An 18,324-nucleotide genomic window follows, 5' to 3' on the forward strand; every position below is an offset into this window, starting at 1 on the left:
CTTCAGGATTCCACCAGCACTAGGGGCTCAGTGAGATTTGTAGCTACCTCTACCCCCATATCCATCATAAATCACAAAACTCTCACAGTTTTAAACACTCTGAGTTTTAAACAACTGCTGGTGTAAACTGTTTGTAAAAACAACTGTTGTAAAATTAACTCCTGAAGCATTTGGGGGAAATTGATTGGAAATCTGTTCATAGATTTTGTTTTAAGGCCTCATGTAGCATTCTTTAAATCAGCTCCGATTTCTTATAGGCTTTAATCTGAGACTCGGTCATGATTGGCATGACTCTCGTGGTTATATCTGCTTGAAAGCTTGTACTTCTTTCCACCATGATTTGACAGTGTTGAAATAGCTCAGCAATTGCAAAGTTTTGAAAGGGATATTTCAATATATCTATATCTATATCTATCTATCTATCTATCTATCTATCTATCTATCTATCTATCTATATGTCTTCTTGGTCTTTAGAGATTTCCAGTATGCAAAGTTGCAATTGTCTTTCCATGTCTCATTTCAGACAAGATATTATGTCCTGTTTTTAAATCTTGGTCCTGGCACCTCATGGCTGTATGATCTTGGACTATTGCATCGTGTCTCTCAATCTTGGTTTATTCATGTGCAAAACCCAGATAATGCTCCCTGCTTTGCACGGTTTGGGGGCTGATGAAATAAGCTAATGTATAAAAAGTATTTGTGAATAATAAATTGTAAGTGTTTTTGCTGTTGCTATGATTGCACAATAGTAATTATCCTCACTTTTTTTTAGAGTTCTGACTTTATCATAAACTCTACAAAGGCTTCCTCCAGTATCAAATCAAACAGCAAGGCTGAAGCATTTTGAGTTGCGTAGTCTCTTATTTTTCTGTAAGAGAGGAAATTTTATCCATTGACTGTGGAATTTTCTAGTCAATAGACCCACATAATGTGACACGATTTTTAAGAAAAGGTCTTCAAAATTTATGCATTACACATTATGCATATATGCACATGTCTGCATGAGTTTATATGCGCCATGCCTGTGCAGGTGCCCATTGAGGCCAGAAGCAGGCATCAGATCCTCTGGAACTAGATACGTGAGCTACCAAGTAGTTACTAGGCATGTTCCAGCTCCACTTGAAATGATTTTATCTTGTCATTGACAACCAATTGTTTCAACAGACATACATTTGAAAACTATGAAGTGGCTTAGGTCCTTTAAAATAGGAATTTTGTACTCCAGGATTATTAATCAGCAGTTCATGATCCATTTCTTTATCTTCCTGCAGAAGCCGGTCTGATGCACAAGGCCTCCTTTCAGGCAATCCTGCTCACAGTGTGCTTAATCATTTCTGCATGTGCAAGGTAAGTCTGGTTTTGCTTTCTTGCAACATTTCATAATCAATGGGGAGCTATAATTGATGGATGATTTCCTTCCCTCTTTCACAAGCCATCTTAAATAGCTCTCTAGCTAAGGCTTATCCATTTATTTGCCACGATAGTGCCTTTTATTCTTTACGTACCTCCCCTGTCCTCTACAGTAAATACAGAAGCCAGCGTACCTTACTTAGAAATGGATTTCCCCATGTGTTGTCTTCTGTTTAAGCAGTGACGGCAAAGAGAGTTACAATCTAAGCTCCCATTCGAGTGCATTCCGGAACACTTGAAGCCCCTCTCCCACTTTTCCTATTGTAGTCTTTATCCTAAAATATGGAAGAATCAAAAAGATATTCTCTAAAGGATGACAATATTAGTTCAGAGCTAGTGGAGTGCTGCATGGGAACACATAGCAGCCATGGGTGGCTTCAGAGGTGAAGAGAAAGTGATATTTATAAAGGGAGAAATAAAGAGAATTCTATCAAAGAGTTTGAAACAACAACCTTTGGCCACAGTGGTTAACAATAAAAATGATGTACTGAGGTTGAAGGGAAGTTGTTGGGCATATGTTCCTGTAGAAGTACTATGTATATAAGATTGTATTTGGCTGGTAGAAACTTTTGGTCCCGGGTAGGGCCTTTAGGAATAGTTACTGGCAGGCAGTTATGTGTAAAGACCCTTTGTTCATACTAGATTTATGGTTTTGTTGTTGGGATTGACACAAGTGGCTCTGTCTTACTCTGTCAACTTTCACACAACTGTTGGTTCCAGAGAAAGCAGCTTGGCATCTCAGGACACACAGCACTCAGTCCTGACTAGGGGTGTGCTAATGTGTCCCTCCTAATCTCTGTCTTCTTGCCATGCTTTCGTGCTCTGCCATTTCCTAAGATTCTAGGAAAATAATCAAGTCCCTTCAGCACTAAGTCTTTGTTCCCTCTGCCTGGTACAAATTTATTTCACGTAATCTAATTAACATGTGACCTCAATTCTTTTCTGAGTCGCTTCACATGCTCAATTAGAGGGACCTTTGCTGCAAGTGTGTGTAGACAGTATTATCCTTTCCTTTCCTTCAGAGCCCTTTCTACTCCTGACATATTACTATAGGTTCATTTATCCAAGTATCAATCATCCAGCTCTCCATATGAGAATGTGAGAAACTTGCATGCTTCAGCAATAAATGTGTTTACAGTACAGGCATGATGTCTTGAGTTCAACACCTAGAACCCACACTGGAAAGAGAAAAGCAAATCTTGAAATCCACATACATACACCATAAAATCATGTGCACATGTAAATCAAACAAAAGAGTTCACACACACACACACACACACACACACACACACACACACACACACACGATAAAATTTGAAGTATCTCTTAAAAAATATGAGCACTTCAGAAGGAACACCAATGCATTGTGCTCACTTCTGTGTCCTCAATGACAAAAGTTCATTGGCATTTTTAATTGAGCGGATGAAACAAATATGAACAGTGGAGTCCTAAAAGCTTCACAGGCTTTGGACTCAGGTGGAAAGATGCTACATGCTCTCAATTCCTGCATCCTGAGGGCCAAATGCCTCCATATTGCTCAGGAAGGTTAAATTTTGTAATACCAGCTCCTAGATCCTTCCACTTGAGATATGAATTTAGGCCTAGTGAGAATTGGTATTTTAAAACGAGCCTCCCACTTAATTATGAGCTTTGAGAAACGTTTTGGATCACAATGGGACCAAAAGAACAAAAGGAGGAGACTCTCTGGCTAAAAATAGATTGTAACGTTCTTCATTACATACCCAGAGTTGGAAACAGATAATGTGCCTTAGTACAATGATGGCTGGAAGAAATTATTCAGAGCCATCATAGTCAGCGTTCCTTGAACTTCGTGTGTTCCAAACTTCCAAGTTGACCAGGAAAAACCCGTCTCATATTTGACAGGGCTGTCAGTGAAACATTCCTCATGGGACAATCTGTGTAGATACATCCATCCTTGAGAAGTAGAGCTTAACCCCATGTCGCTTCTGTGTGAGCTGTGTTTAGAAACTAATTTCCAAAGGAAGAGAGGAGAAATGGTGTCTACGCAGTGTGGTGACAAGAGCTAGTTGACACCATGACCTCCGGTGATCAACATCAATGAGAATTGTATGTGCCCTTGGCAGGGTGCAGGAAGAGCAGAACTTTGTAGGCAGAGGTTCTTTCTAGCCTGGTCCCACTGCCCTTCAGCCCCAAATAAACACACAGGCATTATATGAATTATAAAATTGTTGGCCAATGGCTAGGTCAGCTCTCTCTCAATTATTAACCCATAACTATTAATCTATGTATTTCTACATGGCCTTATCTTACCAGAGAACACCCAGCGCATCCCATCTTCTAGGTCTACACATGGTGTATCTCCCTGGTAGACCATCTACCTCCTTTCCCCAGAATTCTCCTCATCTCAAAGCCTTGCCTATACTTTCTGTCTGGCTAGTGGCCAGTATTTTATTCATCAACCAATAAAAGAAACATATATACAGAAGGACATTCCCCATCAGAGCTTTTCTTCTATATCCCAATTCCCAGTCCTGCCATGAGAAAAATAAGGCTAAAAATCCAAACCAAGGACATTTAGCACATTGGAAGTCCCCCTCAAAGTCAGTAAGGTCATCATGACCATGCTGTCATATCTCAGAGGAGACTATGTGTAATGTGTTTTCTGGATGGGATCCTGGAACAGAAAAGGGCCATTGGGTGAAAACTGGAAAATCCAAACTTAAACATTTACAGATATCTGTATATAGTCAAGGATTTTTAAAATGGACTTTAATGCATTTATTCTTTGACAGGTTCATACATGTATATAACACATGTATGATCACATTCATCCCTTGTCCCTCTCTATCCACTCCCTACTTTACAGAATTTTCGTTTGTACTCTGGGAATGTAATTCAAGACTATGGTTTGTGTACTTCCCATTTTCTGTAAGGAACTCTTACCATCTTTTTGATTGGTTACTACTCGTGGTGTGTGTGTGTGTGTGTGTGTGTGTGTGTGTGTGTGTGTGTGCGCGCGCGTGCATGCGTGCGTGCGTGTGTGTGTGTGTGTGTGTGGTGTATGTGCGTGTGTGCGTGCGTGCGTGTGTGTGTGTGTGGTGTGTGGTGTGTGCGTGTGTGTGTGTGTGTGTGTGTGTGTGCGTGCATGCGTGCGTGTGTGTGTATGTGGTGTGTGGTGTGTGTGTGTGTGTGTGTGTGCTTCCTGTAACCCAGGCTGCTCTTTAAGTCTCTGTACAGCTGAGGCTGACTGTGTACTCTTGATGATGACCCCCAAGTGCTAGAATTACGGGCATATTCTATTGCACCTGGCTTTTGTCATTTATAGGAAAAGTCATTTATAGCATTTAAAACCAGCCAACATGTACACAGTTTACTTGAAGTCATGATGGTACAGCAACAAGGAATGTAGCTGTGAGCACAAAGTAAGCGAGAATGCAGTAGCATGTAACTGACAGTAACAGTAAGTTGCCATCATTTGTAAATTGACTCCTGATTTGAAAGAACGTGCACGTCTCTGTGAATTGATGAAAACAAGTTTGTTTGCAGGGCTGGCATTCACTTTCCCAGCTCAACCAAAAACCTTTAGTCACCTTAAATTTATGTTCCACTCATGCTTTTTATCCTAATCCGCAATCAGTAAATCTTATTTCTACCACAAAACACTTTCTGAATCATCATTTCTTAGTAGTTCCATTATTCTTTATATTTCTTTAGAAAACAATTAACAAGTAATTCAGACTCATCTTGTATTTTTCCTGTTCTAGCTTTAGTCATTTCCCTGAAATTTCCAAAATTTTTTTTATTATAGAACACTATGAAATCAGGGTGCCAAGTTTACTCATTAGTTTTGGAATGTCATTGCTTCTAGGGCATGTGTAGACAGGAATGAGAAATATCTCTGTGTATATAATAACCTTCCATACACAGGGGTGGAAATTATGTATATGTAAGCACACATAGTATCCCAAGTGCATTTATATTAATATATATAACCTTATCTCAATGCCACATGACTCATTCTAGGTTTCCCTGTCCAGATGAAATAAACAGTTTTAACAGACCCATAACCACTAGTGAAATAGAAGCAGTAATTAAAATCTCCAAACCAAAATAAGGTCAGGACTAGATGGATTCAGTGCAAAATTCTACCAGAACTTCAAAGAAAACTGACACCAATCATCCTTGAATTATACTACAAAATAGATACTGAAGGAACATTTCCAAATTTTGTATACAAAGCTACTATTACCCTGATACTAAAACCACACAAAGACATAACAACAATAACAACAAAAAAGAAATTGTAGACCAATATCCCGTCTAAACATAAATGCAAATATCCTCAATAATTTTTATGAGCACAAATTAAAGTTTATTCCGTGCTGCCCAATTCTATGAGATTTTTCATGTAAATGATTGATGTGTAAAATCATTCACTTCCCTAACATGCATTCCTACAGCAACAGTATATATTCCATTATGACCTGTCACTTTTTGTTGCTCAAAACTGTCCCATTGTGTTGTTGTATGACAGCCTGTTTATATAGCCACTGGTCAAAAACATCTTGTTTGCTTCAGTTTTTGACAGATTTAATAAAATCTATTCAAAGACAGAAGGCTTGAACTGAGTTGGATATGCACCAATGAACAGAATCATAGGGTAATACAGTAAGTCTGCCTTTAATTTTGAAATAAGTACCAAACTATTCCAAAATGTTTTCACCATTTTCATTCCCATTAACAACGATGGCCCCACAGCCTCTCTGTCACTTGTCATGGCCATTTAGGGACTTAACAATTCTGATAATTATGTAATCATTGCTCAGCATTGCAGTTCAAGCCACTCTGATAAATTAGTTTGCACCGTCTAATGACAAATGATATTGTATATTGCTTTGAATACTTATCTTCATATGCATATTTTCTTCCCTGAGATGTGGTGTATGTTCACATTTTCCACCTATTCCTGAAGGTTGTTTATTTTCTGGTTGTTGGGTTTTAGTTTTAAAATTATCATACAAAGCAATGGTGTTCATTATGGCATTTCATAGATATGCCATTATGCTTAGTTATTATTCAGCTGCCTTGTTGCTAAGGTTTGATTACTCTTATGTATTCTAGATAGGAGCCTGTTAGTAGATTTGTGATTTGCAGATGTTTTCTCCTGACTTTTCATTGTCTTTTCATTCTCTAAACACTGTTCTTCCTGGAGAAGAGCTTTTGTTATTTGATCTTCAGAAAGTTCAGTTACTCGTCTTTTTATTCAATGCGCTCTGTACTTTATATTGTACTTAGCAATTCATCGCCAAACGCAAGGACATACAGTTTTTATCTATGATTTCTTCTGGCAGGTTTATACTTCATGGTTTATAATGTTGTCTCTGACTCATTTTAATTTCAATGTTGTGTGAGATAAAATATATGTATGCTTGAGGTGGCCTGTTGGAGCCCATTCCCTATGAGGGGATACCATGCTCAGCCTTAACACAGGGAGCTCTTACCTGTTGGGAGGAGTGGATAGGGGGTTGGGCTGGGAGCAGAGGTGAGAGGTGTCCAGCGCTATCGCCTTGCCTGCAAGAATGATGCTCAACAACAGGATTCTTCTGCAGCTGTGTTTATTGCGCGACTCATTACAGCAAGTTGAGGGAAGACCCCGAGAAGGAAAAAGGGCTCTGCTTATCTAGAGGAGCTGTGTCCGTTACTGACAGTTGCAGAGGAGCTGTGTCCATTGCTGACAGTTGCAGCCTGCAACAGTCGTAACGGTCACCCCATGATGTGGACCGCGCACCCGCGCCTTGCTGGCTTATGGACAGGAAACCGGTGCCATCTTCGGGAATGGCACCGGTGGCTCTCTACAGAGAGGGAGCAGGAAGAGGGGTGGGAGGGAGAGCCTTGGTAGGAACCTAAAATGAAATTTTAAAAAATGATATAAACCAGAGGAAAAAGACGCATGCTTGAGGGTTCATTGTTTTGCTGTCAAATGTTCGATTCTTTAAAGGCTGTTTGTGGAGAGGATTATTTTTCTACTGAGGGGCTTTTTACATTTCTGATAGAAATCAGGTTACAGGGGCTGTGGAGATGGCTCAGAAGGTAAGAGCACTGACTGTTCTTCCAGAGATCCTGAGTTCAATTCCCAGCACCCACACGGCGGCTCACAGCCATCTGTAATGAGATGTGGCGCCCTCTTCTGTTGTGCAGGCACACATGCAGGCAGAACACTTTATATGCATGAAAAGTAAATCTTTTTTAAGAATCCATTTATGGGGCTATCAAGGAGGCTCGTCAGTTAAGAATGAATGCTCTTACAGAGGTCCCAAGTTCAGGTCCTAAAACCCACATTAGGTGACTCATCATAGCCTGTAACTTCGGCTACAGGGTGATCTCTCTGCTCCCCACCTGTGTGGACACTGAACTCACATGCATATGCTCTTCCTCTTACACACATAGACATACACATAATTAAAAGTAAAACTAAATCTTAAAACAAAACAAACAAAAAAAGAAACCCATTTAGCGTGTCCATGCAGTTCTAGTTCAGGGATTTCTGGTCTCTTTTGGTGCTCTACCGGTCTACCCTTCTGCTAAAACACAGTCTAGGCTTGATCTAAAAGAACACTGCATGTGTTGGAAATACAGGGCTAACAGGCTACAACTACACAGTCTTGGTTTTGTTTTTTTTTTTTTTCAGATGGTTTATGGGAGGAGAATTAGCCAGCATCTTTACCTGTGCATTGGTGATCACAACAGCTTGTAAGTAGCTTTTCCAAGATTGCTGCTGTAATTCTTGGAATTTATTCAAATCATGGTCATTTAAATAAAAAGTAAACATATATTTTTTCTCTTTTCTACCCAAGATGTTATGAAATCACTGTTTTTCACTCTTGCCAGCTATTTCAAAGCCACCGCCTGTGCTAAGTAAGTGCTGCGTCCCTGTCATCCCTGTCTGATCAAATATGACAGAATCTGGTATTTGTGGATGGTCTCTGCTGAGTGAGAGATAGTGAGGGCCCCATAGGGGAACAGCCCCCATCAGCATAGGAAGAATGTTTTCTTTTAGTGATAAAACCTAGTAATAGTCATAGAATTAATTATGCTTTATTCTCAAAAATAAATAGAATTATATTTTAGGGCCCCAAGACATTGGAAGTAATAGGAAAATCAGCGTCCTTTCCATTTTTTTTTTAAATGTCATTACAGATTCATAGCATTGCACTTTCTAAACATCTCATTTTAAGATGTCTTTGTGGTACACTTCCCAAATGCCTGGCAAAGTGCCCGTGAAATGATCTGTTATGAACTACAATCTCTCTCTGCCTTCTGAAATTCTCCTGATGAAAATTTCAGAGGGCTCCCAGGATCTGGGAGATGCTCAGAGAATTTAAAGCAGGCTTCTCTGTGGCATCCCTCTGCAAGACAGGCTGTGTTTCTGACCTTCACCATGGTCCTTGAGACCAGCTACCGTGGCTTCCAGTAGAGCAGGGTCTGCAAGTCAGATCAGTTTATTGGCCACCACACTTGCCTCCCCACGTCCTTATTTATGAAATGTTGGTCCTGACTCTAAAATAACAGTGGGAGGATTTATGTTGTTACAGCTCTAAGCAAGGCGGAGGATTTGCTGACACTTTGAGTGACATTTCCCATAATCCCCAGCCTTTCAGGTTTCCGAGGACAGCCATTGATACAACTAAGATTAGTTGAATCTCATAGTGCAATAATTGGGTGTTGGGGTCATCCCCTAAGTCCCTGATTTTTAACCCTTGCTATTTGCGTTTGCTTAAAATTCTTCTAAGGTAACTATTTACTTCCTACCTATGTTCTAGATAACTTTTTACATCTAAGTGGAGGTGCACAGGCTTGCCTTATCCAGCCCTACCTAGAGTTCTCCAGGGAGGATCAAGTATTTTTGATTAATCCTCCTTATTTTTGACAATTTCATTCATTCATAGGAGAATATATGTACATACATACATAATTTACACAATATACATAATGCATTTTATCCACTCTTACCCTATCTCAGCTCTTCTTCTGAAACCCTCCTTCCTACCAAGTGCCTCCCCAATTTTCATGTCTTTTCTTGTATCTGTGACCCACTGAGTTTAAATGAGCATAGGAGGGAGGTTATTTATTGGAGCATGAACAACTTATCAGCAACTACACCACTGAAGAAAGTGACACCCTTGCCCTAACCATCATTCACTGTCAATGGTCCCTAGGAAAAGGGTGTGGCCTTGGGAGCCCTTGCACCTCCGATGATGGAATGTTGTTGAGCCCAGTCTCATGCAAATCTTGTGCAGGAGACCACAACTGCAGTGAGGGGTGTGTCACACGTATTCTCTGTGCTACTCCCGATCACTAACTCTTACATGTAATGAGGTTCTTTGTCCCAGCTGATCCCAGCACCCTTCAGCCCCAAATGAACACATGGACACTATATTAGTTACACAACTGTTGATCTAGGGTTTCTTATTGGCTAGCTCTGTCTCAATTATTAACCCATTTCTATTAATCTATTTATTCCACGTGGGCTTGGCTTACCGGAGAATGCCTTGCACATCCTCTCTTCCTGGGCTCTGCGTGATGACTCCGTCTGCCTATGTTTCCCAGAATTCTCCTGATCTCCTAGTCCCACCTGTACTTAATGCCTGTCCAATCATCCAGTCAATGTTTAATTTATCAACCAATAAGAGAAACATATATATACAGAAGGACACCTCCCCCTCTCTCTCCTTCTCTGCCTGTCTCTCTGTCCCCCTCTTTTCTCTTCTGTTGCTCCTGTCCAGAGGCCAGTCTCCCCTGCCTCCCCCTTTCCCCATCCTCTTTCCCCTAATAAAAAGCCCCTCCACATGAGCTCTGTCACATAGGTCTTTCTATCACTTGCCAGTTTTCAAATTATAGTAATTTATTTGGCCTACAATTTTAGGGAAATCAAAGCAGGAATGCAAACCATCTAGTTACGTTGCATAATCAGTATAGTACAAAGAGACAAATGCATTCTTTCTCTTTTCAGCTAGTTATTTTTTTTTCACTCTTTATATAGTTAGGGCTTCCCTGCCTAGGTAATGTTGCTGCCCACAATGGACTGGGTCTTCTCACTTCAATGAACAGTTTTGACAATTCTCTACAGATATGCTGATCTACATAATTCCTCTACTGAGGCTCTTTTCTCAAGTGAGTAGTCATGTTAAAAGTTAAGAGCAACCAGAATACACATGTACTTTCCACTGTTAGATGGAAACTTTTCATTCATGCCAAAATGATGTATGAATCAACTTTATGGAGTTAAGGCATGGAAACTACAGCCATGTTACCCCTGAAGCCAGTGTTTCTCAACATGTAGGTTGTGATCCCTTTGAGATGTCTAATGACCTTTTCACAAAGGTCGAATATCAGATACCACACATATCAGAAATTTCACACAATTCATAACAGTAGCAAAATTACAGTTATGAAATAACAATGAAAATAATTTTATAGCTGGGGATGACCACAACATGAAGAACTGCATTAAAGGGCTAAAGCATCAGGAAGGTTGAGAACCACTATTCTAGGCTGTACTACTAGGTGGTACAGATGAAAAATATTATAAAATGGTAATTAGCCTATTTCTGTGGTGGGTTTCAAAGGTTAAAACCTGCCTGGTTTCAGAGGAAATGGCACTGAAGACTACCAGTGGGAAAATTGATGTAGAGTGAACCCAAGTTGAAGCACGACTCTTCCTCATGATTGTTCAGGGTCCTCTGTGTGTGTGTGTGTGTGTGTGTGTGTGTGTGTGTGTGTGTGTGAGAATATTCATTCATTTTCTCCTTCTCTAATCTAGGTTTGACAGCCCTTGAGGAATACTGGTGAAGAATGTCTTCAGTGTTAATGTCAGGAAACAGTAATTTGTAGTCTACTTGGAATGAACAAACCACTTTATTGGAACATTGTTGGTTGAAATGGAAAAGTGACAGAGCACAGAACATCTGGAGTAATGCCCCCTGTCATCTCTAAGGTGGTGGGCCTCTAACATTAATTTTAATTAGAGAATTCTGTGAGTGGCTTGGGACATGCATATCTCGGGTCCGCCAGAACACAGCTATGCTTTGCTGACCTATTTTAACTAAACAACGCAAACAGGCTTATATAGTTAATCTGTGTTGCACTGGAAGTAGGCAACGTTTGTGCATACGATATAATGCTGCATAAATTCATCCCCATGTGATGTGACGCCATCCACCTCGAAATGGCCATGCTGGCGCCGCGCCTTTGAACCTCCAGAACTTTGAGGCAGGGGAACCTTTTTTCATTACTAAGTATTCTGCCTTTGGTATGTCATTATAGTAATGGGAAACGAACTAAGACAGTAGCTAACTATTGATGAAAAATGAGCAGGAGCAGGATATATATATATATATATATATATATACATATATATATATATTCATATATATCATATATTCATATATATATGAATTCTTCTCTTGAATGATTTTCCTTACTAAGTTTTTTTTTAATTTCTGTGGAATAATGTTAATCTCTCAATCTATATTTCAAATTGTGATAAAATATACTACATTAAAGACTTCTTAAGAGCAAAATAAAGGAAAAATTAGAGTCTTTAACATAAGAAATTGGTAAAATCATATAACTGGCTGAAAACTTGTAGAAGATACTATTTTTACTCTCACCAAGAAATCTCGGATGTGGCCTGATGACGATGTTCTCCTCTATACCCTTTGGTGGAGAAAATTCTGTGTAGAGAACAATGTATTTTAAAGTGATAATGACAAATTAATCGTTTTTGTATCTGTGATGGTTAATATTCCCTGTCATCTTGTCTGCATGTAGCATCATCCCTGAGACACACCTGTAGATATGTCTATGTCATTGTTTCTAGAAAGGTTTGACTGAAGAGAGAAAACTCAGCCTGAACATGGGTACCAACACCTCATGGGCTGGTGTCCTGGACTGAATAAAAAAAGCAAGGGAGAAAGGGAGCTGAGATCCAGCCCCCCCCCCTCTCTCGGCTGCAGGCACAATGTGACGAGTTACTCAGGCTTCTGCCCCTTGCTTTCCTATCATGATGGGCCGTAGCCCTGTCAACTGAGTCAAATAAACCTTGCTTTTCTTAAGTTACTTTGGTTAGGTGCTTTGTCAAAGCAATAAGAAAAGTAACCAATATAATGTCAGTTTTTATTTCTGTATCTTTTGAATGAAATTATACTAATGAGTAAGCAGACTCATCATCAAATCACATATATGGTATGTGTGTCATATGATTTATATATCCATATACATTTTCAGGAATTTATTAACCTTGATTCTTTGGGTTTTTATTCCTTTTTTTTTTAATGTGTCTATTTGTGTTTTGACATTTTTTTCCTTTGCGGGGGAGTATTTGGTTTCAGAAACAGAATCTTTCACTATACATCCCAAAGATAGCCTAGAATTCAACATGTAACTCTGACTGGCCTTGAATTTAGGACAATCCTCCTGACCTAACCTTCTGAGTGCTGTGATGACAGCCAGGAGTCTTCAAGACCCACGGTGCAATGTCACCTCAAACTGTATGAATTTCCTGTGCATTGTATGAGATAGATGGCATACAGATATTTCTTCTAAACCCGTGGCTTGTGTTTTCCACTGTGTTGATCATCTCTTCAGCTGTGCGTACATTTTTAACTTAATATACTCCCATGTGTTTATTTTTATATTCTTGTTGCCTGAGATTTTGGTGTGGTGATAATTAAAAAAAAAATAAAATTCATTGCCAAAGCCAATATCAACAAGCTTTTTTGTTCTCCTGTTTTCCGTGTTTCTCAAGAGCTTACATTTAGGACTTCAACACAGTTTGAGTTGAGTATTATGTGTGGCCTGCTGCAGTTTGGATATGGAATGTCCCACAGGCTCACATGTTGAAGGTCTGGCTGACAGCTGATGACACAGTTGAGGAGTAGTAGGGGACTTTAGAAAGTAGACCCAGGGAAGGAATTTGTCACTGGAAATACCCCCTTGAAAGGTATGTATGGCCCCACTGCAGCGAGGGTCTGTGCTGATGTCCGATGCTCCTGCTCCCATCGGAGGCTGTGCAGGCACCCAAGAACAAAGGCCATACTGCTGCTGGGGGCAGAGGTGACATCAGACCCAGGTTCTGTTAAGAACCATGTTGGAGTCCATTGTGCTATCATGACTGGAGATGTGACCTGTAGTCCAGGTCCTGCATTGCCACCAATGGTGTCATGGAGGCCCAGGGTTGGGGCTGCAACCTGAGCCCTTGGTGGGGGCCGGGAGATCACACAGCTGCTGGAACCATTCCCATATGAATGCTCATTCCCTCCATCCAGACCCACCATGTTGCCCGGGCCTGAACTGCTGCCAAGACCATGTCTTGTTTCATGGTCCAGCTGCATCTGGGGTCTGTGTTGATGTCTGTGGCTAGTGGCACCTCAGGAGGCCTTACTAATAACGTGAGATAAAATCACAGGGCTATACTGAACCAGTCTGGCCCTTCACTGCACTGCGAAAGCTGGTCTTGCATCTTGCTACTCACTATAACAAGAGAAGTGGCCCCTACACTCAGGAGAGAGAGGCCGCACCCCTCACCACAAGCCAGGATGAACCTTCCCTGAGGGCATACATGAAGGGAATTTGACTCCTCACTGTTCACAAGGACAGCGGCCCCAGTGGCTCAGTCTGACCTGCCTGGCTAATACCCAGGTCCAAAACTGAGCCCTGGGTTGACCCACACTGACATCTGCCTCATCTAGCCCCAGCTCCTATTGGAGCTCATGATGGGACTGTTATGCAGAGTGATACCCACAAGGTCGTCAAGAATGAGCATATCCCAGAGGAGCTCCTGTGAAGATGCGATGAGGATGGTGTGCCAAGAACCAGAGGCTTTGAACCAGACCAGTGACTCATTGCAATGGACAGTTGCCAGTCAAGCTGATGGGACAACTGGGTGTACTATACGACACACGGGAGCCTCCAGTGTCGTCAGGAGAGATGAGGAGGTGATGGAGAGGCAGAAGAGAAGGAGAAGCAGGGATTTTGCTCTTTCAGGTACGGCTTTTCGTTCTGTTTGGTTTATTGGGTTTATTTCTTTTTCTTTTTCTGTATTGGTTCTTGCTTTTGTTTGACAGGTGTTTTGTCAAATGCCATTAGGTAAGGATTTGGTTTCATTTTTTTTTTAATTTAAATTAGAAACAAGCTTGTTTTACATGTCAATCCCAATTCCCTCTCCCTCCCTTTCTCTCCTGCCCCCCCCACCGGCTCACTATCCAATTCCCTTTCTGCTCCCCAGGGAGAGTGAGGCCTTCCATGGGGGGGAAATCTTCAAAGTCTGTAATATCATTTGGAGCAGGGACTAGGATCTCCCCTGTGTGTCTAAGCTGAGAGAGTATCCATAAATGTGGAATGGACTCCCAAAGGCCCCTAGATTTCCCAGGCCTCGTAACTGACATCCATATTCATGGGGTCTGGAAAACCCTATGCTGGTTTCCCAGATATCAGTCTGGGGTCCATGAGCTTCCCCTTGTTTGTCTAGTAGGGAAATAAAGTATTACATAAAACAAGAAGAATGTAATATAGCCACTGCTTGCTCAATGGAGGCCATAGTTCTGGATGTTAGATAAAATGATTAGGTCATTATTTAAACAAAAATATTCATTTCTCATAAATTTGCAGGCTCAGAATTCTGATCCCTCATCATTGGTGAGGGCAGTCTTCTTAGTGTTCAGATATCCATCTTCTTATCGTGTCCTCACATGGAAGAGAAAGGTGCAATGTCCCTTCCTCTTCCAATAAAATCACTGGGCTCATGCACAGAAGGCCACCTTCATGGTCTAGTTATTTTACAAAATCTACCTGTAAATGCCAACACACTGGGAAGGATGGTTTCAGCATATGAATTTGGATATGGACAAGACCACAAAAAAGCTATGATGCTCACTATAGTTATCTTGAATTGCCAACACCACCTAAAAGCATTGAGAAGAGAGGGATTGTCTACACTGTATTGGCCTTTGGGCATGTCTTCGTGGGATTATCATACTTAAGTTAATTGATGTAGAAAGGCCCTGCCCACCGTGGGTGATCCCATTCTCTCGGCAGCGAATCCCAAACTGTATCAGAGTGGAGAGATCAATGTGGGCACAAGCAAGCAAGCATGCCTGCATTCATTTCTTTTTGCTCCTGATATTCTGTGACTAGCTGTTTGAAGTTCCAGCCTTGACTCCCCAGCAATGACAGATTATAATTTAGGATGTAAGCTGAAACACATTCATTTCTCTACTGAGTCTCTTTTGGCCAGGGCAACAGAAATGAAACTAGAAAACGTGTGCCCAGCACTTGGAGAGATTCAGGTTTTGCTGAAGAGAGGACATTTTATTTAGGCGAGTCTTCTAAAGGTCTTTACTATAGCTATTACTTTGTTGCTCTAGAAACAACATATAATTTGTGGCCATTTATCTTATTCACCTATATAAAAATTTAATCAGTCACCGCACTTCATGGTCACCAGATAATCACCCCGTGCTTTCTAGAAATCCTGTCTCTCCAGGAACATGGGTCCAAAGACTGAAAAATGACCAAGTATGTAGTTTCAAGTATCAAATATGCTCCAGAGACAAGATAATACATATATAAATAAAAACATTTATTAAGAAAGCATTTACAAAACACAGTGTTTAAGTGATTCATGTTAATTCTTCTTCAGGGACACCGAGGACCCAGATATTGTGGCTCTCTTTAGGGGAAAGACAAGGCAACAATGTAAATGGAAGCTTTTCTCTGTCTCACCTATTCTATTCCCACTGGACATGTTTCCCTCCCATCAACTGGTCCCTACAGCCACTTATCAAATAGTCATCCTGAGGCTTAATATTAATTATAATTGTTCGACCAAAGGCTCAGGCATATTACTAACTAGCTTTCACAAGTAAATTAACTCACTTCTAAATTTTACCTTGAGGCTCATGGCTTGTTACCTCACATCTTGCTTCCCCTGACTCAATTTTCTTTCTCTCCATACCTGTTTGGATTTCCTGCCTGGTTCTATTCTGCCTGGCCATTGGCCAAATCAGCTTTATTCGACAGCTAATAAAAGCAACACAAGTTCAAAGCATGCAGAAGGATATCCCACATCACAACACACTGTGGAAGAAGCGTATAAAAATGAACATAGTTGTGAGAAGAAAGAACCACTGTGGATCATACCTTTTGCCTGAATCTGCCCTTGCAGGGGCAGCATTACATAATCTACCAAATATCCTGAAAGCCTCTCCATCAGGTTAATGCCGTGTGTCAACTTGGTTAGGCTATGGCGTCCAGTGGTTTCATCAATATTGGCCTCAACATGGCTGAGAAAATATTTTCAAATGTAAATAACATTTACAATGGTGGGCATTAAATAAAACATATTATAGCCTTCCATGGTATAGGAGTGGGTGCCACATCCACGTAGTTAAACATCTTTGTTAACGAGACTGAGGCTTCTCAAAAAAGAGTGAATTCACCCTGCAATTGTGAATGTAAGCATCCTGACTGAGTCCCCAGCTTACAGACCCGAGACTCAACGTGAATCACTAGGTTGTGATCTACCCGCAATGACACTGTACTAGCCAGCAGCAATGAGCCTATACATTTTTAAAATCATTGCTCCTGGTAGGCCTGCAGAGATGACTCATCAGTTAAGTGAGAGAGCTTGCTGCTCTCCCAAAGGACATGAGCATGTATGTATGTACATATATATGTATGTATATGTTTGTCTACATACACACACACAGAGAGAGAGAGAGAGAGAGAGAGAGAGAATACACTGCCAAAGCCCTCCAGAATATAGAACCAATAGGATTTATTAATTAATGCTTTAATACAGCTGTAAATGACATGGCTAGTGTACAATTTAAACAATAATAGTACAATTTTATAGTGTGATAGATTTTTAGAATATATGATATAGTTTTCAATCTGTGACATATAATTTAGGATATATCATAAGCAATGGGATCTGTAATAGATAATGTATTATATAGATAACACACATCATATACCTTACTGGTTATATTTCTCAGGGGTAATTGGTTAATGCAGTAGGCATGGTAATTCTCATCCTACACATCTTATAGCTAACCTGAAGGCATCTTTCCTTTACCCAGGAAGTAAGTGGGAGTTCTAAGTTCACCGAGGCTTTTCTGACCCACTCTAGTGTTCTCCCGGCTGCTGACTGTCACTGAGAAGGGAGTACGTGAGGTCAAATAGTTGAATCGCAGTTCCCATCAGAGTGCTAACTCAGGGAACTTTGTCCACGAGGTGAAAGAGTAAACAAAAGCCAAAGAACTATAGTATCTTTTCCATTTCTATCTCAGGGATCTCAAAAGTAATATTCCACAATTTCTATGAAGGGGCTATACAGTAAAGAGAAATCGTTGCCTGTTCCATTTCAGGAAGATGCCTATGTGACTTTACTGGCTCATAAGATAGCTAGCTACCCCTTAACAGAGCCCCTACAGGTGCTGGAAGCTTCATCCGCCCCACATGCAGGCCTCACCACAATCCTCTATCATGTTGCTGCCATGAAAAGCAAACCCAGGTGTCATCCTAGACAGTTCCGTTTCATTCCACAAGGACGCCCCCCACCACATGTAGTCTCCAAGCTTGCCTGCTATGCCCTCTCTTTTTGTCTCAGCCTGGGAAGGGTTTCCATGGTGGTGGTGGAGATCAGGGAAACACCCAAGCCTGGTGTAGCTCTAATTCCCTGAAGCAGAAGAGGCCAGCTGTGAGAGTGGGTGCATGGCTTGCCCCAAGCCACATGACTCAATGATGGCAGAGGCTGGCTCCACCAAGTCTCTAAGGCTCCTCTGCCATCAGCCTCATCCTACCCCCCACTGCAAATCTGCTGCAAGAGCTATCTACTAGGGCTACAGCAAACAACTAAGATGCAGAATGATC

At 40.9% G+C, this 18,324-nt stretch overlaps 1 protein-coding gene across 1 annotated transcript in view; it reads left to right on the plus strand.

Annotated features, from left to right (window-relative positions):
• The window catches only part of Tmem71 (transmembrane protein 71), a 35,805-nt gene extending 24,036 nt beyond the window's left edge, over positions 1-11,769 (plus strand). The window contains exons 8-11 of the mRNA XM_051202602.1: positions 1,272-1,347; positions 8,081-8,142; positions 8,247-8,307; positions 11,213-11,769. Coding sequence (XP_051058559.1) covers positions 1,272-1,347; positions 8,081-8,142; positions 8,247-8,307; positions 11,213-11,228 — 215 coding nt within the window. The 3' untranslated portion in view covers positions 11,229-11,769. The remainder of the gene's footprint in view (positions 1-1,271; positions 1,348-8,080; positions 8,143-8,246; positions 8,308-11,212) is intronic.
• The last annotated feature ends 6,555 nt before the right edge of the window (positions 11,770-18,324 follow it).

This window comes from Phodopus roborovskii, unplaced genomic scaffold, assembly GCF_943737965.1.
Source record: "Phodopus roborovskii unplaced genomic scaffold, PHOROB, whole genome shotgun sequence".
NCBI classification, from domain to species: domain Eukaryota; kingdom Metazoa; phylum Chordata; class Mammalia; order Rodentia; family Cricetidae; genus Phodopus; species Phodopus roborovskii.